The sequence below is a fragment of the Ammodytes marinus genome (genome assembly GCF_949987685.1).
Source record: "Ammodytes marinus genome assembly, chromosome: 2".
In the NCBI taxonomy this organism is placed as follows: domain Eukaryota; kingdom Metazoa; phylum Chordata; class Actinopteri; order Uranoscopiformes; family Ammodytidae; genus Ammodytes; species Ammodytes marinus.
The window spans coordinates 7,186,027-7,208,944 of record NC_137231.1 but is presented as its reverse complement, the minus strand read 5'-3'; the positions used below and the strand labels follow the sequence as shown (position 1 = coordinate 7,208,944).

General features: G+C 39.7%; 1 protein-coding gene across 1 annotated transcript; it reads right to left on the bottom strand.

The window, feature by feature from the left end:
- Positions 1-5,928: 5,928 nt before the first annotated feature.
- Positions 5,929-21,413, bottom strand: noxa1 (NADPH oxidase activator 1). The gene is made up of 16 exons (XM_080037863.1): positions 21,332-21,413; positions 18,576-18,763; positions 17,525-17,607; positions 16,438-16,546; positions 15,131-15,265; positions 14,553-14,660; positions 13,413-13,472; positions 13,288-13,325; positions 12,681-12,819; positions 12,152-12,220; positions 11,438-11,522; positions 10,753-10,862; positions 9,691-9,851; positions 8,556-8,667; positions 7,582-7,705; positions 5,929-6,358 (listed from the first exon to the last, which is right to left on the bottom strand). Exons 2-16 carry the CDS (start codon positions 18,747-18,749, stop codon positions 6,252-6,254), a joined length of 1,614 nt encoding a protein of 537 aa, XP_079893989.1. The 5' UTR covers positions 18,750-18,763; positions 21,332-21,413; the 3' UTR covers positions 5,929-6,251.
- Positions 21,414-22,918: the final 1,505 nt, after the last annotated feature.

Below are 22,918 nucleotides of genomic sequence, written 5' to 3'. Positions count from 1 at the left end.
CCTGTTCTTTCTGTTAGTAAATGCTGTTTGCAAAAACTCATCACTACAGAAAATGTGCCAAAAAGCAGTCGCAGAGATCTACTCGCGCGAGCATCTTGCTGTTTTCTTTTTTTTTGTGGGAGGGTCCTCACTGACAATTTAAGCTTAGGGCACCCAAAATATTAGCAGCGGCCCTGTGCACGGCTCATTGCTCCTTCCAATTCATCCATCTGCCTTGAACTTTTTACAACCCCCAAAGTAGTAAATGTCCACCTTTATAAACAGCAGTCCTCTCCCACAAAGAGTGGAGCCCTCTTACTCTTTAAGATGTATAGTTCAAACACAGCCACGGAGTGCGGGGTTTAGTGTGGACTTAAATGAAGTGCAGAGGGTGAAGGAGGCTATATCTTCAAACAAACATTATTCCACTCCCTCCCTGTTTTCAGAGACTCAACTGTTGGCCTTTTTATCTTAATCAATATATATAGATCTGTACATATACATATTTTTATTATATTTAACTTTATATTACATGTACAGTATCATATTTCCCTACAGTTATTGTTATTCTATTTTTTATTTCCGTGTACAGTATTCAATTTCATCTACATTTAATTTTTAGTTTGCATTATATTTATATGGTGAAGCTTATCTCTTATCTGCACTGTCTCCTTGCACTACTGTTGTGTGTCTTCGTGTCTCAGGTGTTGCTCCCTTCACTTGTGTGTTTCTCTTCTTCTATATTGCATTGTTGAGAGGAGCCTGGGACTTGAAGACCTACTTCACCGGTAAAAATATGAAGGTGTATTGAACTCTGAGATCCTATTTAGTATAAATGTGCAAAACATTTAGAAATCGGTTCATCCTAGCCTGAGAAAAGGCAGAAAGAGTGTTTTATGGTCTTACTGTAACCCTACATTTTCCTACGTGTGATCACACGTAGGGTGGGATTAAGAGGACAGCTGGGCCAAGGGAAGACTATGGGAAGAAAAAACTAATTCATTATATTATAATAGCGATTTTATAATGATAGAACGTTGGTTCCGTATGGGTGAAGTATTCCTTTAAGAGTTTCATTGCCAACGACTGCTGCTGTAAATGCATATGACGAAAAAACTATCTTGAAATCTTGAATCTTGAATCAAAAAAGCAATAAAAAAAATATTAAGATTACGAAAAACAATCTCCAGGAAACATGGGGCTGTCTCCAGGGGGGAAGAGATGGAAAAAGCTCTGAATATTTTTGTATACAGGGAGTAAAAATACCACCGTAAGGCACAGCACAAATGAACAAATCAATATGGTGTGAACAAAAGTTATTTTTTTCAATGCTTCTTAATATTTTTTATGATTTAAATTGAGAAATACATATTGCAAAGCTATCAATAATCTCAGTTGTTTTTCCTTGAACACCAAGCAAGTAAACTCATGATACAATTGATTTATTGTAATGCAATCGCACATCGCAAATTGTCAACTAGAATCGAAATTTCGAAAAACACAATTTGAATCACACTAAAGTATTGCCACCATGCCTAACAACTTCTCTGGGGGAAGCCCTGCAAGATAATATTCAACAAATCCCTTTTGTTAAATTGCTAAAATAAAATTAAAATTTGAAAATATGTATATACTAAAGAGCCAGATGTTTTTCTCCTGATATTGGGGAAACCAAACCAGGGAGTACCGGAGCGGGAAAATTGGACCTACATTTATTTGATGTACACAAACACAACTCCAAAGGAAAGATAATGTTGCTCTGTGTGTGTGTGTGTGTGTGTGTGTGTGTGTGTGTGTGCGTGCTTGTTTGTGTGCGTGTGTGAATAAGTAAGGTTTGAGATATAAGAGCACAAATTCTGCATTACAAGTTGCACTTTTAGCTTGATATCCTGACCGAAATTACCAGAAAAAAAGAGGGAAAAAAATCAATGAATGTAGCTGTAAACTAGTCGAAATTCCATTGAATCTAATGTCTTCCATGACGTGAATTGTGGTTGTTTTTTTTAGCCATTCCTGCAGCATTGGTCTAGGGATGGAAATGCCTGGTTGGCCCGTCACTTTGGTCCACACTCACAACATCACTTAATAACCATCCAAAAAGGTTACTTTAGTCTAACTTGATAAATGAACTTAAATGTTCATGTACACAGACTAGAACTAAACAGGTTAATACTAGAGTGTTTACATGAACATTTAAGTTAATAAATCACTAATGACCACAGATAGATCGACTTTCATGAAATTGTATAGAGTCCCCAGACTGATGCATTGGACTGATTGAGGTGATTCTTTGTTGTCCCTGTAATCCTCATTACAGTTTTTACCTAATGCTTTAACACTAATAGTGGTTGCTATGCCCAAAGCATCACAACCTCTAACTTTTGTGACCATGCCCTAAACACAAGCACCAACCCTACAAACACAATAAGTGCTTTGCACTGTGTTTGAAATTCTCGAACACACTTCTTGCAAAACACTACACACTGTTTTTTACACAAGACACATTGTTCAAAAATGTGAAATCTTCTGCAATCATTGGGAAAACATATCTATTTAAAATACAAAACACAACTAAAATTGGAAAAGCACACAGACTCACACACATGAAAACAAATAATAAAGCTAATATAATACCAGTCAGTGTGAGCCTTAGCACTACAAATAGACCTCAGGTGAGCTCAGCTCCTTTGTGAGACAGTAAGAGTCAGGGGAAGAGGACAAGAGAGAGCGGCAGGAGGACGATGACAAAGGAGACAACAGACGGAGACAGGGTCACTATAGTGGACCATGTTATAGATCATGGCCTAACAATATAGGAGGCTGGTCTGAGATTCTAGCCCACTACACAATAGCTCCATAATTAGGACATTTAGACTGGATATCAGGAATATTTTCGCAGCTGCTTCTCAAAGGATGACATTGCATGTGATGTCGATGAGGCGATGTGGCCAGACACAAACGGGAGGCGGTATCCAAAGGATTCATTATCCACTCGCCCCATTCCTTACAACACTTATTTTTTTATTTTTTTACTGTAATTGTTTTAGAGTTCATTGTGACACACTGAATTGCTTGTTGAACTGCGATCCTACCTATTTGTTGTGTTTTTTTCTTTTGTTGGCCAAAACCATGAAATTGCAATATAAACTTGTATTCAGAAGCTTTTCTATATTTTTTTCATGTGTGTAATTGAAAATATAGTGGATCAATATTTCCAAAAAATTCTGCAAGGCGGTATTTCCCCCGTTGCTTGGCAAGGGAGGACATTGCCTGTGAAGTGGATGAGGTGATGTGGCCAGATGCCAACAGGAGACAGGATCCATAGCCTATGTCTTCCAATCATTCCCCTACAACACTATGTTTTGTAGAACATTCTAGTAGTACCATTTCTTGTGTGTCTTTGTGTGTTAGTTTTTTTTACTTTTGCAAAAACCTGAAATGGCAAAATAAATAAAAAAGTCTGAAGCTTTTACATTTTGTTTTGATGTATCAACTGTAGTGGATCAATCTTTCACAAAAAAAAAATCAGTATGAGACTTTTAAAGTCAAAAACCATCCAAAGTACTGAATACAGCTGTGTTTTGCATAAAGCACATCTGTGTGTTGTTGCTGCTAGGAAAGAGTAATTCAAAGATGCATGTGTGTATTGTTTTGATGCTAAACACAGTTTTGAAATGGGATTGTTAGGTTTTGTTTCAAGAGTTTCATTTTCACGTATAAGTTAGAAGTTTATCTCCATGTGCTTTGTCTCATTCGGCCTGTGTGTTAAGTTTTGACAAAGTGGGCCAAAGTCTGCAACATGTGTGTAAGCATTCGGCAAAAACTGTAATGAACAAAGTTACAATGTACAATCACTTTCTAAATAGTCTCTAAAAGGAATTTAGAAAGTTGAAGACAAAAACTGTTTGGACGAACATGATCCCTAGAGGTGGAATCCTACTAACTGTTTGAGATGATCAAGCACTCATCCAATACTTTCATTTGCTAAACTAGGAGGTGTAAGCATTTACTTTAAAGTGGCAGGGGTCTCTAAGTTTGGACTCACGGAGCTGTTAGCTATGAGGAACTTTTCTTTTCTAATTGTCCCTCTGATGATCATAAATTACATGTAAAAGCAAATGAGACCATCAGTGAAAATAATGCTGTTTTATTATAAATAGTTTATATATAGTTTTTCAAAATGCCTTTGTCCAGGTATGATCAACCAAGAACAACAGCTATAGCGATGTAAAAACGTTAATGCTTTTGTCCAAAGGGGCCACTACAATAAACAAAATTCCTCGTAGCACCTTTAAATTGCACTATTGATGTTAGGCTACACTCCATTAGGAATAATTCAATTTTCAACACGGCAGAAAAAAAAAATTCCGAGACGGATGTCTTTTGATTTAGATTCTATCAAGGATGTTGGATATAATAAAATGTACATCATAGTGCACAATGTTCCTTGCAAACCAAAGAGAATGTGCTGGTGTTTCTCTCTCCCCCCACCCCACCTCTCTCTGTACAGAGAACATTCATCTGTTGAGCGACTTGCTTCCACTCTGGGGAGGAAGGTGGGTGGTGAATATATGTGCATGGGAGAGTAGTGCAGTAATTAGAGCACTCTGTTTCATAAGACAGTTGAATGGAGTTTTCAGCTGCTCCACTAGCCCCCACTTTGCTGCGTGTTTTTTTTTGTTACATCTACCATTTGTGCACACCGCTAAAAGCATCTTGAACATTTCCCTAGCTGACGCTTTAAAGCCGGTGAACTTCCCACGGTTGTGTGAGTCAAGGTCTCCCGTCCAACTATGCTTAATGTTATGCAGAGACTTGGAGTGCTATAGTTAGTCTGCTATACCATTCAGTAACACACTTAGGATGAGGTAAAAAGTGTCTTAATGTATGCTGTATTGTCCAGGTATAACACTCAGTATGCTTTAAGTCCAAGAGAAGTTCAAGTGCCTATTTGATCCAGTTGCTTTTAGTGTTCTAAAAAGGGAGCGAGGAGTCAGTGATTGTAATGATAGATATTAATATGTGCATATAATGTGTTCACGTTAATGAGGTACATGTTGAAACATAGAGAACACAGTCACATCAGGGATGCTGTGCATGGCCTTGTAATTTTGAATGAAATGAGACCTTGTTTTTTTTCCTTGTCCCTGGCTTGGAGGCAAACTATAATTAGATGCTTGTATTTTTCCATAACTGTAGCTTAATGAATCGCCACTGCCCGAGATATTATTAGTCTTGTGGGGTTATTTTAAGTAGCAGACACAGTGCCATTATCACTGCAGACGAGGCACTAAATCCAATTGGTTGAATTTAATGAATGACTTGAATGTCTTGAGCACTTTACAATGGAAGAAGGACAGAGCAATTTGAGCTGACAGAAGTCTACTATACAGTATGTGCTTTCCTTCCAGGCCTCGCAGCATGCTGCTTCTCCAATCTACCTGGGCCTGATTCTAAAAATGATCACAAAAGGCTCATAGCATACAAGCTAGAGAAAACATGGACCCATAGCATCAGTGGTCATCCTCAATATTCTAAGGAGACAATTTTACATTTCTAGGGCTGTGTCAGTATAAGACAAACGTAAGCTCCATTATTTTTTTAATTGCAACTGAAGTGAGGCCTACTTATAGAATCTATATACATTTAATTTAGTCAATGTTAAGGTGAGACATTGTTTTTTCAAGCACCGGTAAGAAGTAGTAAGACAGGTAAAGGGAGAATCTGATTCTGTTATGAGCCAAAGATACAATGTTACCGTTTACACCGATATCAAGTGTTAGGGTTTGTGCATGTCGGTACAAAATCCTACATTCTCTTTTTGAGTTACATTAATGAACATTTCATTAACGTAACATCCTCAACACACTTTATAGTTGCCAGACCAGGATCATTCTAACTCCGTAGATATTGTACAGTAAGTTAATGTTTTCACATCAAATAGAAATATCATGAAGTTTAATAAAGTCAGTATATAAATCAAGTGGTATAGGACACAAAGCTATATTACAGTAGGATGTCAATTAGAAAAATAGAAAAAGAACAAAAGGTTTAATATAAACATACACTGCAGTACCATAGATATACTCTGAGCCACAACAGCAGCATTGTTGTGATACCATATGAGAAAGAACTATTTTTTAAAGTCAATACTACTGAGTGCACTGTATTCTAATGTTTTTGGATGGTTTGAGTAAACTGTAAACTGCCACGATTCACAGGCCAATAGGTTATTATTATTAGATATGACTGCATGGTAAATATGTGTGCGTTTATGACTCTAGGCTCTGGCTGATGTTGGCATCCTCACTGTAGGCAAAGCAGCTGGGGAAGATGCCAATGTTCCCTGCACAGTGTCCCTCCAACCACTCCTCATTGACTGCAACAGAGAAACACACACACACAAACATACAGAGAGCAGTGAGGATCAAGACAAAGACTAAAGTGGTGCATTGGATCCACTTTTTTTCGGTACGATCCGTGCTCCGGTATCAGGGTTTTTCTGGATATCGATATTGTCCCATATCATGATTATAATACAATTATTTGTTAGTGGTGATGTTATGTGTAAGGTTATGAAGAAAAAAAAAACGGGCATTTTAATTTAAAAGCGCTTTGAACGGTTTGAATACAGAAGCACTTCAGAACTCAACTTTTTTTTAATTGCTAAATAATTTTTTAAGCGTGTGCTATATTTCGTTTAATTTCATTTAATTTGGTCTTTATTTCGAACAAAAATAAATAAATAGAAAATAACAAAGCAAGTATGACATATCATCATAGATGGTAAATAATATGGATGTAGCATCCGGGCTGACCTCCGTTATTCACACGTCCAATAATCCTGGTTTGTGTGCGTCGCCATTTTGTGAGATTTTTACTCCGCCTAGCGTCTGGGGGAGTGCTGTCACTCAAGAGATCGCGCCAATACATTTTAACTTCCAAAAGAATAATAACTAGCGTGGTCCAAAATAAATCACCCACCTCAGTGTTGTCATGGACATATGACCTAAACATACAGACTAGAATGTTTTTTTAATCCAGTCCTGAAATAGGTTTAATAATGCTGTGAAAACGGTATGTTTAACATTGGCGTCAATGAGAAATAGCTGTCTTCTGCATCCAGCACCCAGTGGCACTTCCGGGTTACTACAGTTGTGGTCACTTCCTTATTGGATGCTGGTAAAAATCGCTGAGGTTGGGGCTTGCATATCATACAAATACATATAACACAAAAAACAATAATTATAAAGTGTCATAAACAATGTTTATAAAATAAATGTTGTGTCTTTATATATCAAATCGCTATGTTCTTAACATTTTATTTTCTTTCATTGGTAAAATAATTTGGCAACCCATTTTTTTTAAGCAGACTATGGGAATTTGGATGGGTACATGAATTGGAGTTTATCAGTCCGATATCCATTGAAACAATATCTGACCTGATATACCGATAATTGGATCAGATTGGTCCCATCCCTAGTTAAGAAGAGGCTTAAGCAATACAGCAATTCTAATTTAAAAGAGTTGAAAATATACAAAAATACATAAAGGTTTATCTGAACTTGCTTTTAACAGTTCAAATACACTAGAACAGCTCACCTTCACCCAGGATATCGATGGTGTCTCCCTCACTGAACTCCAGGTCCTCTGTGCCCTGTGCACTGTAGTCATACAGCGCCACCATCTGGTACAGGATGCTACGCTGGGACAGGGGGTCTTCTGTCTGGAAGGATTACAAGACATACAGGGGGTTTTATTAACATATAGCTGTAACTAGATGTAGTCACAGTGTGTATACAGTTAGCTTAAAGGTGGGTTAAGCTATTCTGGAGAATGTTTGTAATGTTGACTAATCAATTATTTTTTCAAAATCAGTGAATATCTGCTCACAGTCTGCTACCTGTACTGTGCTGTGTGTGCACTGAGAAAAAATTAAGTGTAAATGTTAAGTGAGGAGATATTCACTCATTTTGACAAAGTGATTTGTCAACAAGCAATATCCAAAATCACTGACTGCAACTTTAAAGTAAAAAAGTCCACCCAATAGTTATTAATAATTACTTTTGACCCTCCCCTTGACTTAAGAGAAACCGCACTTACTACCCCTCTCACACATGTCAAAATAATACGTCAACATGGATTTTTGTACAGCTTATTTGATGGTATAAAAAAAGAGCCAAACAATAAAAAATTTAACATTGCTGCATTCTTAATAACGATGCAAAGTAGTATTGCGATGGCAGTTTAAATGTCAATAGGCTTAGTGCAAACACATTATTAAGATCATTTGCCTTTTCAAATGTATAGCACACCAAACCAAAATAGTAAACATTCCATTTCTATTTTGAACAAAGAGCGTACGGGCACTGAATTAATGAACTGGACACAGGCAGATGAATTACTTTCGATAGTGCTCTTGCTTGATTTGTATGAGATCAGAAGTCATTTTGGGCCTTTTATAGAACTTGGATTAGTTCAGTTTTAAATGGGGAAATCTGGAAACCCAGCAGACACATGTCTCCAACATCCCTATAAGCCTAAACTAGTAGCCTATAGTATAGTGGTGAGTTTACCTGGCACCACAGTGTTGCTCTGCCGGCCTCAGCCACCTCCTGTATGGTGCCTTCTGGTTCCTCCTCGGACCCACCCACAGGGACCAGCGCCCTGGAGCCATGCTGCTTATGTCTGAAGACAGAGGGACGGAGAGAGAGAGAGAGAGAGAGAGAGAGATTAGTATTTATTTCAAAAACACCTTTATTTCCAAATAATGTTTTCCATGAATTCCATTCCAAAAGCAACTAAAAATGTTCATCATCCATTTTACACTACATGAATTAAAACATGTTTGGCAAAGTTATGGGGCAAGAGCACCATCATAGCAGACCTATACAGGCCATCGGCTGATGCTCCAGCATATTCTACTCCCCGCCACTAAAGAGAAAATCACAATAATTAAATTGATTTATGTATGTGTAAAATACATACATAAAACATGTTCAGCAATTTTTAAAGCCCCAAAAAGTGCATACAGTCACTAAAATTATAATTCAGCTCCTCCCCCTGCTAGAGAGAGAGAGAGAAATGAATGGGCAATGGAGGGCATGTTATAACCATGAACCAAATAACTTTCCGTGAACATTATAACAATAGGTTGGTGGTAGACAAGTGTTATTATGTGTGGGGGAAAAGGATTAAGTTTGCGGGTTGATGACATTAAAAGCTGCAGATTTGTGTTACTTTAGCGGTTCATTACGTTGTGTTGTCATCAGCTCCTATTTTGATTTGACAGACAGACAAATGAACTGGTCCCAATGTTATCCATCCTGACATTTTTTGTGATGATGCAGTGTCAACCCTATTCTGCTGTTTCTGTCCTGCTGTCATATACTCGCGTGTGTTTGTGTGTGTGCGTGCGTGCGTCTGTCTGTGTGCGAGTGTGTTTGTCTGTCTGTGTGTGTGTGTGTGTGTGTGTGTGTGTGTGTGTGTGTGTGTGCCTGCATGTGTGTGTGTGTGTGTGTGTATTTGTGTGTGTGTCTGTGGAGCTTCAGCCTCAATGTTAAATGTCTATAAACAGACAGAATTGGAACCACAGGGTGCGGCGGGATGGACAGAGAAAGGCGTTTATATTTTTAGACATGAAGCTTGTTCACTTGTTGAAAGTCAAGGAGAGAGACAGACAGAAGTGGGTTGGCAGGCCTGTGTGCTCACCTGAGGCGCAGCTGGGACGCTGACTGGCCCAGTTTCTCTGCGATCTGTTCCTTCAATTGATGGTACGGTGTGTCTAGAGGGACAAACAGAGCCACGGTGTATGTGTAGTGGACCTTCACCACCACAGAGCCGGAGTCTGCACCCTGAGCAGAGTCGTCATACTGTGGGGACAGAGGAGGAGTGGGGGAGAGCATTTAAAGATCAGAGAAAATACTTCAAGCTTTTAGATAGAAATGTTGGTCTTTTTAGATGGTTATTACAGTTTCCATTCCATAACGACAGTGGGTACAAATGAAACGACATGCACTAAAACTCTAACCACAGTCTGCATTACTAACAGTCACCTGAGCTGAACAGGGTCACATCACCTGCAAAACAGGCTCAGTGTAGCCCCCAACACTAGTGTCAACAACATCTATCTTTCAGGTGAAATTAGCATTTGAACAAAGTGCTGTAAATCCACAGTGTTGTGCAGTCAGGCCATGGGATAAGTGTGTAGAGTTTTGAAAACTGTGTTCAAGCAATGAAAAACCAACTAGAGTATGGTCCTAATTAGGACATGTGAAAAAAAATGTATGTAGGAATAGTAGCACTAGTACTGGTCACCATTCATTGCCCTATATACAGTATCAGGCTATAGAGGCACAAGCATCAATACAATGTGTATACAGATTAACAATGCAGTCCACTTTTCAGTCAGGAAGATATGTAAAAATGAAACCAAACTAAGAAAGAAAAATATGATAATGGACCTCATAATAAGTGAGTTACAAGATGATTGCCATTATATAATTCACTGTGGCATGCAGACACTCCCCTGAGCATCACATTGTGATTTAATCGGGACACATACATGATTCCTCTATATTTAGATCAGCAAGTAAAGAGAGGTTGTGCGTGTGTGCGTGTGTGTGTGTGTGTGTGTCTGTGTGCCATATGATAGGGTACAAGTTAGTGAGAAAGTACGTTTTGGTGTATTTCAAATGTTACAAAAAGGTTAATAGCGGACGTCATCATAAAAATCGATGTACAACCATAGAGAGAAGTGAAAGCTGGTTTTACCTGGTCACTGCTGTCTGCGTTGGCTGAGTAGCTGGGAGGCTCTGGGGCAGGCAGTGGGGCGTGGGTGGCAGTGTTGTAGGACGGAGGTGGACTGTCTATGCTAAAAGTTGCTGCAGGGAACAACACAGAACAGGTACAGTCTGAGCACACACACAACATTACAGGTCTACTGGAAGGTTAGACAAGCAGAGTCTGTTCATTAACAGTTGTTGTTACAAAAATATATTCCAAAGAACTTGAAGTTAACACAAGGCTTCAGCAGTCTGAGTTAGACACACATAAAGTGGACATCTTCCAGAATAACAGTTCTTTTTTTTAATACAAAGCATCCTCCATTGGTCCCTGGACATGGTTTGCTAAACCAAGAAATGTCAAAACACAGATTTTTTTTTTACTAAAAAGATTGCCGCTTTGGACCATAACCACTTCCTTAACCTAGACTAATAAAGCTATCTCAATGCTGGCAAGTGACTGCTTGCAATTGAAATGGATCAATACACTCAAATTCCACGAACACCATAAGCATAGGCACCCATCTTGTAAAGATAAAGCTACAGGTACATGACAATGATTTGATTTTTCTGAGTCTTTTATCAGAGGGAATAAGGTGGATAAGTATATCTGTTTAGGATTAGGTTTTTAGATAATGTAGAGTAGTAGGACCAGGAGGAGCTAGGTACTGTACCCCGGGGAGGAGCAGGGGCTGGCTGGCGCTTTGGGCGAGTGGGTGGCAGGAGTCCTGGAGGGAGAGGGATCCCACTGGGGACTCTCTGTGAAATTAGACAAGACAGGACAGTCAGAGAAACAGTCATTTATTTAGTTTTCAAAGGTGGAAAAGAAAAAAACAATTCTTTAATAAGGTCACCAAATTTGCAAACTGTACTTTTTCATGGTTTTTCAACATTAATATGGGTCTGTGGTGTGACTACAGACTTCCAAAGTATGAGAAAAAAACTACTATCTCTAATCTTCTCCACCTCCACGTTTCTGATGCCCCCCTCATTATCAACCTCATTTAGCAATACCTCACATCTGTGATAAGTTGATTCCAACATGCTAAAATTCAGGGCAAAAAAAAAACAGAGCAAAAAGAACAAAGCAAAGAACAGATGTACAATGGCACTGTGATAAATATAAAGGTTTTCTTAGGACACTACACCTAAACATAAGCATAATACGTGACCTTTAAGTTCTCGCTTCTTTTAGAACAATCCAATTAATATTCCCTGAGAGAACATTTATGCTGCCTGGTCTTCTGGGGTTAAGCAGAGATAAAGCTCTGCTTAGCATGAATCTAGTCTGTTGTTCCTCTCAAAGGCCAGCCTGAAATAAAGCAGCCTATATTGGCCCAATGCATCTTTATAATGTGTGTTATTAGATGGAAGACACAATACATTACCTTGTCCTTTTTGCCTTTTGGAGTCTTAACATCGGCAGGATCAAGCAGGGACATGGGCAGAAGTCCTCTCTGAAAAATAAAAAAAAAACTCATTATTCTCTGTGCAGGTTCCCTCAACCAAACAGCAGACAACCCACACAACAAGCAATGATCCCATGCACCATAGTGCAGCATTCAGCAGCTAAACAGACAGACATTTACACAGGAGTTGGTGGAGACCAAAAACCCAGCTAAAAAAGGAGAATGAATTTTAGACTTACATTCATCAGTATACTATCTACACAAACAGTTGAATGCCTACTCCAAATGAATGCTATAATGGTTTGCTCTGTGTGTGCTGAATGTGTAGGGCGTTTGCTACCATGTAGACTTTATGAAGTCATCACATGTAAATGTTGTTAAGTGTTGTATCTGAGCTGCTTTAAAGGTCAAGAACAGAAAGCAGGATTTTTTTGTCTCTTAGTCAGTCTATAAGATGTAGATTGTGTATTTGGCTCATTGCAGGTTCAGCCTCTCTCCTCCTCCTTACCTGTCCATCATAAATGACAGTTGCCATGCCATCCCTGTCCTCCTCGCCAAATAGAAACACCATGGCCCCTCCCGGCACAGTCAGCTGTCCTGGGACCCGACCCATGTAAGGAACCCGCATACGCATGTATCGGGAATCCCTGAGTAGGTAGTGGAAAGGCATACTTTTAAAAAAAAATTACTGTAATGTGTTGTTAAATAGTAGAACTACCAGCTCACATTAAAGGTGGAGTCAGTGAGTCTGGAGAATGCTTGCTGTCAAAATCTCTTTTTGTCCAAATCAGTTAATATCTCCTCCCGATATGCTACCCGTCATGCAATACTGTGTGCGCGCTGGGGGGGGGGGGGGGGGAATCCAGTTTTAATACACATCCTAGGATCTATAAACTGCTGCATATGATGGGGCCCCCCTTTGTTTACAGACCCTTTGTTCACAATCTGGTTTACAGAGCCCAGGCATTGTATTTTTTTCAGTGCGCACACAGTACGGACAGGTAGCAGATCATGGGGAGATATTCTCTGAGTTTGACAAAAATGGGATTTTGACGACAAGCATTCTCCAGTTCACCTTTAAGACTATTTTCTATGTGACTGGCGATAATACTCACTGAGCTCCCTCCATCTTGGGCTCGTAGAAACCAGGTTTCTGTGGAGAAGACAGTAAGAGTTAGCAAAGGGAGTGACTGACATAACAATAGCTGTATTGGTGCGCTCACACTGTGGCCATGGTTACCTGCACCCTCAGAGGTTCAAAGCCTCCAAAATCATCATTGGGAACGATGGAAGAAATCACCTGCAAGTACAGCATCGTACATCAATGAACACTTGTGAACACATCTCACTCTGGTTGAAGATTAATTCTCATGCTGGGCATTTGTTACTATCTTATTTTAACAGCAGCATATTATTTTGTTAAATGAACATTTTGAATGACCCATTTATAGTTTAGGATGTAACCAAACCAAACATCTCGGGTACAGTGAGTTGATAGAAAGCCGATCTGGATGTTTGAAAGACAATTATTATGTTAATCCAGCATTGAATTATTACTTATCAAGATGGTATTTTAAGAAATGGATACAAATATACTAGGTCATGACAGTTTCATGTCTAAAGTTTACTATCAATACGATCAATAAGTTAAATGTGTTGGTCGACCATTGATGCTAAATGATGCTTTGATCTCTCATTAGGCCATGCAGTGGGTATCAGACAGCACCATATTGAACCCGACCTAACGCACCTTTGATTCTGCTTTAAAATCAAGCAAAGATCAGATATTTGACCAAATTCTATCTAGTATTCAGGCTAACCTACAAGTAAGAACCAACTGGCTTGTTATGCAGCATCATCATCTTAATGCCACGGTCTGTTCAGTGGCCCAGCTGCTATCCCTGCTCATCTAACTCCCTCTCTAGCTAGCCTTTACACTTACTAGTTAGTATATCATAAAACTCTTCCATCAGCAAGTAAACATGTCTATGATACTTCTCCTGATCCAGGATTAACCTTTAATGGAGCTTTGGGGTATATTGGTGCATAGGTTCCCAATGACACAACCAACATCCCCTCATCAAATGAAGTAGGCCTATACATGTTCTCTGTGAATGAGTTCACGTTATGTACTGGAATTAAGAATATGCATTATATATACTGTATAATAATACAAGTAATTTGTAACTCAAACTTAATTCCTTATAAACCTGCTTCATAGTCCGTATAATCACACATAGGCTACGTTACTTCCAATCGGAATTCTGCACTATTGATTGGTTGATCCATTAATATGATAAAAGTGACATGAGCAAATATTGTCATTCAAGCATGTTGCCATACCCTTACAACAAACATTGACTGTGGAGGAACTCTCTACCTTTGCTTTGCCCAGGAAGTCTCTCTGCTGGAGCTGCTCCACATCCTGTTTCCTGGGCCTGAAGACCACTCCCTCAGGCAACATCAGAGGAGCCAGGTTCTCCTCCCTCTGTCGGGTGGAATGAGAGGACATTGTTCCTTTTAAATGCAAACCACACATTGATATGTACCGGCTTTACAAAAAATGTATTAAAACTCTGTGAGTAAAAAGCGTAGAAGTGCCCGGTGCCTCCTGAAAATGCAAAAGAAAGGAAAACTTTGCCCAGCAGGTAAACTTTGTTTGGTGCAAATTCCTTTGCGGAATCTGTGCTAAAACAGGGCAGATTGTGCACATTCCATTCTTAGTAGATCTGGTCATAAGCTTATTTTAGCCAGTAATGCATAATGTATATGCAGACACACCTGTTGCCGCATATTCTGCATCTAAATCGAATCAGGATATCATGCAGGTGTTCCTTTTTTTAAGTGAAATTTTCTTTTTTTGTTTGACTTTTGATGATCATGGCTTATGAAAATCAAAAATGGGTCTTTACTGTCTCATATCTTTCCCCAGTGTGTAGTGAGAGCGGTGTCACTCACCATGACTCCCTCCAGAGCCACCTCTATGTGTCCAGCCCGGCCTCCTCCTCTCTCCTTGGACGCTGACAGCAGCACCTCCTGGGCCTGCTCCCACTGGCCCATCCGACAGTACACAGCTGCTGCATTATATAACACCTAGGAGGGGACGCAATACAGGTTTTACATTCCATCCTATTAATATTCATGTTATCTTCATGGCAGTTTGAAACCCCACCCTGTAAGAGATTGAACATCATCCTTCACCACAACAGAGTGGCCGCATGGGGAGCACAACCAATGATTCAGTGGTTACATAACGCGTAACTTCTGTCTCTTTCAAAACTTATGTCTGGTTTTAGAAAACAAGATTTCCCCATATCCTGAAGTTTCAAAACATTGGAGGATTGAGCTATCAGCGGACACACCTCTGTTACAAAGGCTAAGCAGCAGCATCAATATTATTGGAGAATCATTTTAGCGCCATATGTCTGTTCATTAAATGCTTCTGCTGAATCTGTGATGTAAATAACTAGAGGCTGGTGTCACCTTGAAGAATAACATTATCAGAGAAATGCAGCAGGGTGCAATGGTTACCCCTTTTAATTGTTTAATAGACATATACTATCATGGTGATATATATAGGCCCTTGATGTGTAAGTGATCTTGGGTCGTGTTCATAAAAATGCTTAAGGCTAAGATTAGCTCCCACAAGAAAAACTAAAATAAATGCTGAGGAAAAATATTGGCGTATCGTACAACGGATATATGTAGGTTTTAGGTTAACATTTATACATGTCGAGAGAAAAAAAAGTTTTTCTTCTGGCCCTGTCTAGAACAGTACAATGCTGTCATATCCCCTAAAATCCTAATAGTGACTGCACTGATCACCATCTCCACAAAGCTACACATGTATGCCTTAGTATCCTTTACAACCCCCCCACTTCAAACATATTGAACGATCCCTTTACTGTAAACCCATGGCTGTTAGTACTGTATGTAAGCGGCACTACTCTGACTGACTGCAGGCACAGGTGCACTTTGTGTGGGAAGCTATGAGGATGTTTTATCTGACTGTGAAAAATATGTGATGTTGTGTAACGTCTTCTTCAGCCTCCATCAATGAGCCTTTGTTAGCTCTCCACATTCTATCTACACAAAGAGGAGGTGATGACACCGCCGGCTCCTCTGTGCACTACTGACAGACCACATGGGACTTTCCTTTTTCATTCACTGTAATGTGTCAGAAGAAGCCCAATGAAGGCAGTGAGGATGCCGGTGTGTGTGTGTGTGTGTGTGTGTGTGTGTGTGTGTGAAGCCGACTGTCGCACCTGCCAGCTGTAGAGTTTGTAGCGCAGGCCAAGCTGTTTGTAGTCAATGACCATGTTTCCTCTCATGTGCTTCTGGGCCCAGATACAGTCAGACAGAGCCTCTTCCAACCTGCAGGGGGAAGCAATGCACAAATAGACAAGACGCAGTGAGAGATGATGTCTGAAATGTCCTAAATGAAAATGCATTACCTTGGGCTACAAGATCTTGAATACAAAATCTGAACATTGTCGCTTTATAGGTCTGTTATGTAAGACATTTTCTTTTTCATATGGTGCAGCTTTTCTTTACTCTTTATCTGCACTGTGTCCTTGCACTACTGTTGTGTTTATTTGTGTCTCAGGTGTTGCTCTCTTTTCCTGTGCGTTTCTCCTAATTTACTTCTTCTACATATTGCACTGTTAAGAGGAGCATTGGACCGAAGAATTTCATTGCCAATGACTGCTGCTGTAATTGTTGTGCATATGACAAGTAAACCATCTTGAATCATTTCCTGGAATCTCTGCCGGTTAAAGACCCATAGCCTTACAATGGTTAGTCCCCAGAAAGTGTGCGTGATTGGCCAACAAATAGTCTCATAAAACCGCCACATAATTTTTATTCCTCAGTTTCTGTATGGATATTTAAAGGTGGAGGATGCTTGTTGTCATATAATCAATTTCCGTCGAAAACGGTGATTATCTCGTCCTGATCAACTACCTCGGTCTGTTCTCTCTCTCTGTGTGTGTGTGTGTGTGTGTGTGTGTGTGTGTGTGTGTGTGTGTGCCTGCGTGTGTTGAAAGAAAAAAAAAATCTGGTTTATATAGACAGCTTAGGCTCTGTAAACCGGCATGTCAACAAATGGTATGTAAACAAAGAGGGCCCACCGCAGCTAGCAACATGCCCGTTTACAGAGCCTATAGGCCGTTTATTAACACTGGATTTTTGGGATGGTGGTGGCCACTTTGGTAACACAAGGCAATTACAGGACAATGGTGCTGATTTTCCCTTCATTTACCAAGATTTATCTTGAGTCAGTTTTTTTTAAAGACACCATCATTATGTGTGACATAAGAGATACAGTCTTTGGAACAAGGTGCTGCCTCCTACCTGTCTATCTGCATCATCACCGCTGATCTCTGGAAGAAACCCACAGCAAGACGTTCGTCCTTGGCAATGGTGAGGTCTAAAGCCTGGACATTAGAGAGGGCACATGACAGGTTCAGGTTGGAAGTATTACGGTACACTTATTGTTAACCAGTGATGTCCTGACTGATGTACAAGGGAGATTTAAAGGTAGGGTAAGTGATTCTGGAGAATGTTTGTTGACAAATCACTTTGTCAAAAATCAGTGAATATCTGCTCACGATCTGCTACCTGTCCAATATGAAAGCGCACTGAAACAAATCAAGTCTTAGCATACACACAGAACGGAAAGGTAGCAGATTGTTAGGAGATAATATTTGGTTTTGACTAGTGACAAGTTTTTTCAACAAACATTCTCCAGAATCGCTCACCCCACTTTAAAAAAAAGAAATATGTATAATAAATAAAAAAGAAAAGGCTCAAATTATTGTGGTTTAATATGATTACAAATATGAATGTGTTTGCCAAGTTTTGTGGCTTGTATGATGTCAATAGGCTTGTATTGAGCCTCCCAAGTATGATGGTCTTCAGGTTAACAACGCGCTAACGACGCGTCTACTGTGAACACAAGCACAGTATTGGCTGTGTAGTCTTACTGTGTTGTAGTAAACAAAAGCTTGGGTTTCAACTTCTTGCTGAAACTTGCTCTCTTTTTTACCTTTTCATTTCATCAGCAGCACTGATACTATGGACTTTCTGAGCAAACACCTCCAGCTTCTCTTAATCCATCAAGTCGCCACCTATAAATATCTCAATATGTTTGATATTGATTAATTTAAGAACAGATGCTCCACTGTTGTTTTCTATAAGAGGTCTAATATTTCATCCTGCTAATAAACTATAGTAATCGCGATGTCACGTATTCTTTTTTGTTATAAATAGCCTATAACTAATCAATAAAGCATATGGAATTGATTTAACATTCAAAAAGCCATACATTTGTAAGTTATAAACCCCTGGCTTGTTAAACAATGTTTCAGCAACTGTATAGGTTAATAATGTGATTTAAACAGACCTTGAGTGCGTGGTCCAGCTGCCCCAGGGCCAGGTGAGCAGAGGCTGTGTTGAACAGAGTGCGTGACGTGGGCTCACTGATCTCATCCAGCTTGTCCAGAGCTCCATGCCAGTTCTTAGCATCCAACATCTGCACCGCCTCGTCCCACAACCGCAGCAACTCAGTGTACAGCATTGTGTATACGGATTCTAGATCAATATTATATAAACAGGGGTGAACATACACACTTTCTGACACAAGTGATTGATAGAACACAATGTCAGTTCATATACATCACGTTAGCTTAAAATCATTCAGACTGTATTAGCCTAATATTTGCATTTCATTGGAACATTTGATAGGGTGTTAGAAAATGTCATTTAATTGCATTATCAAAAGGCCCAAACACAAACAAAGCTGCATTGGTTTTGTTTGCTATCATTTTCTGTTACGGTGTGTGGCAGGCAGGCAGGCAAGCAGGACCCAAATGCAGACGTACAGCAAAAGAACATTTATTTCTGCTCAAAAACAGGCATCAATACAAAAACTCCGGAATGGCAAAACGGCCACAAGGCAAAAAAGGCAGAGACGTAGAGACACGGGCAACTCAGGAGAACAAGACTCACCAGACACCATACGACAAACCAAAAATTAACGGACAAGGAACACAAAGAGTATATATACACACAAGACATAACGAGACACAGGTGAAACACATTAGGGAAGGGAACAGCAATCAACAAGAGGGACCGTTCATTCTGTTACGGTGTGTGGCAGGCAGGCAGGCAAGCAGGACTCAAATGCAGACGTACAGCAAAAGAACATTTATTTCTGCTCAAAAACAGGCATCAATACAAAAACTCCGGAATGGCAAAACGGCCACAAGCCAAAAAGCCAAAAAAGGCAGAGACGCAGAGACACGGGCAACACAGGAGAACACAGGAGAACACAGGAGAACACAGGAGAACAAGACTCCAAAAATGAACGGACAAGGAACAAAGGAACACAAAGAGTATATATACAAGACATAACGAGACACAGGTGAAACACATCAGGGAAGGGAACAGCAATCAACAAGTGGGAAGCTAGACAGGACATGGGGAGGAAACAAGACAGACATACCAAAATAAAATAGGAAACCAAAAAAACAAGACAGGACAAGACAGACCATGACAATTTTCCATACATCTTCATTGTCTGCACATTGCCAGTCTGCACTGTCGGCAGAAAATTCATCTCTTTAGCTTCTATATCAGATTTTTTGTGATGCCCTTCGTCTGCCTGCAGCAGAATTTCTTTGATGTTTACTTTTCATGCCATTTCTATTTCTTACTAATACATTCTTATTTATACATGTATATGTAATTAATGTCTAGTGTATTTGAGAAACTGATAACTGGAGAGATACAGTATAAAGTATTTTACACATATAAACAAAAACAAAAAATAATAATTAAAAAGAAAATTTATGCATTTGGGTTGGTTAAGATTGGCTCTTCTGAATTGTAATTCTTAGAGGGTTGATTAATGTGCATGGATAACATTTGGAAATTCTATTAAATGTAAATGGTACCGAATCATTCCGAAACACACATGTAGACAAAAATAAATTAAAATATTATTTATAAGTATTCCCTACATAGAACATTTGAAGATTCCGACCTTGTAAGTTGGCGAGTAGGTCTACAGTATTAACCCATTGATGACGGCTGCTGCGCGATGCCACATTGGCTCTCCTGCCTGATGCTGCATCGCGCAGCATTATTACTTTATCTAATTTTCACGGTATTCCCAGCATAGAATGCACTGTCATTGGTTCAAATACACATGAGGTGGGTTTTGTTGATTTTTTTAAGACCACGTGACCACCCAAAAGTTGTGTGGTTTGCCGAAAATCACTTCAATCAAAAAATAAAAAACAAAAAAATAAAACAAAATAATAAAAAAAATACGTCGGCTATGTCGGCGACGGAACAGTTAGTGGTGTTTGGTGCGCAGAATCAAGGTCTACTATAGACTACTGACGAAAATCACACAACACATTGCATCTATTTATTAACAATATTTAATAATTTTCTAATTCATCTAATTTTGACGATTTTTAGAAATATTTGTTGGTTTGTAAGCGCTAAGGGAGCATGTTTAAATAAAACCTGTGAACCTTAACTTTTAAATGTATTTTATTTCATGTTTCTATGTGCTACACAGGCTTAGATATTAAGGTTTTGGTAGACTTGACAATTCGTACTATTTTTTCAGAAAACCCTCAGGCATTAAGGACATGCATCCTAGATTGCCATAGTCATCAATGGGTTAAAGTCAATCAAAATGTCCACTGCTGGAGAAAAATAAATGGATGGATAAATAAAGCTGACCTCGGTTCTTTGCTGAAGTCGACATTATGCTGAATATCAAATACGGTTCAAAAGGAAAAATAGGTATGCTTTATCTAATCAAACCATTTGATAAAAAGGGTTGAAAAATCCCTCAAAGAAAGAGGAGAAGAGAAGGATGAGAGGAAGATCTACGGAAGGAAATACGAAGGCCGGAATCAAAGAGAAATACAATAAACAAACAAGAATAATAATACATAAAAATAAGAAGAAACTGCATTATCACTACCATTCAGCACGATTTGAACTGGAATATTCCCTTGTATCTGACCCAGTGCCTATACAGTATGTTTGGCTCAGTTATAAAAAATTAAAATTAAAACTTAATTTTTCTTTCTTTATTCTATCAGAAGGACATTACACTTAACTCTACAATGTGCTTACCTTTTCCTCTTGGATGAACAGCTGATCAGTGTACAGGTGTTGCTGTGCCTCTGTGCTCTGCTGCCACCTTCCACACTTTGCCAACAGGGAAGTGACTGGGAGTCAAACAGGCCTGGCTCTAGCTCCACCCCACTGCTATAAGGAAGTCTTCCACATTCCCCAGATAGGACCCACACACACACACACACACACACACACACACACACACACACACACACACACACACACACACACACACACACACACACACACACACACACACACACACACACACACACACACACACACACACACACACACACACACAGATACACCCTGCACACATACAGAAACACACACACACACCCCAAGTCTGTGGAACTCACCTGGAAACCAGGCACGTACGCATGACAACCAATACATTAGTCACACAGGTAATGAAACCTGTTTGGCCTGATGGGATAGATCTTATTTTATGTCCTTGTCTACAAACTGGTTTTGAACAAGACGCTTTGTTTGGAAATGTTACTGCTGCAACCATTTCCATACTGTAAGGCAAACTCTAAACTCACAAAATAAATGTAGCAGACTACAATGATCGATATTTTGTCATTTGTGGCAATCTGTTGTACTGTATGGAAAGGTGTACAATACAACCTATTTTAGCAAATATTGTCCAAAAACCCTATTTGAAATCAGGAATAAGGTTTCCTATACTGAGTTATTATATGCGAATGCGCTGTAGGGAGTTGTAGTTTATTATTGCCGAGAAGTTTTGAATGAGAGCTTTTCCATGTGACCTTTGACCTCACTTTACAAGGACTGCGTCACATTAGGAAGTACTGAGAAAAAATACTCTGCTTACCAGAAGCCACGTGGTGATACGGTTGGTCAGGCATACCAATGGTCATAAAACAATGAAAGTCTTTTTCTATTTCCTATCATTGGCATGGTGGGTCAACCTGCTGTACAGGTTGTGTTGTGAACGTGCATTACTACTGCCACAGTGTGGCCCCACCCACACAGATACAGTCAGTGGAAGACTGAAACTGACCCTGCTTTCCAAATCACATTATTTTTCTTTTCACTGCACTACATGCTTAAGAATGCTGTTTTCCATACTGCAACATACAATTGGATGTATTATCCTCATGTTCAAGCATATCAACAGACTAGTAACTAAGGCTGTCCACACTGGGCCCTGCTGAAGCTCTCTCTCTCTCTCTCTCTCTCTCTCTCTCTCTCTCTCGCTCTGCTCTGCTCTGCAGAATGACAAGAGGACCATAATTACGTACATGCATTTTGACGTATTCCCTGCTGACCGTCTGGGGTGGCTATGCAGAGCACTAAACACTATGGCAGCCGGTCGAGAAATAACTTGTTCAAATTTCCGGGTAGTTTCTGTCACGCTCGGGTAGTTTCTGTCATGTTTCCATGTATGGTAATGCTACTCAGGCAAGCTCCGGCTGCATGCCCCCACCTTCCTGAAAATCTCCCGCTGCTGGAAGGAAGGTAACCAATCACAACGGAGTGGGGTTTGCTGCAGGGGGGGAGGGGCGGAGAAGCTCAAAGCAGTGTGTAGAGAGAGACTGCTGTGCTCGCTAGGGT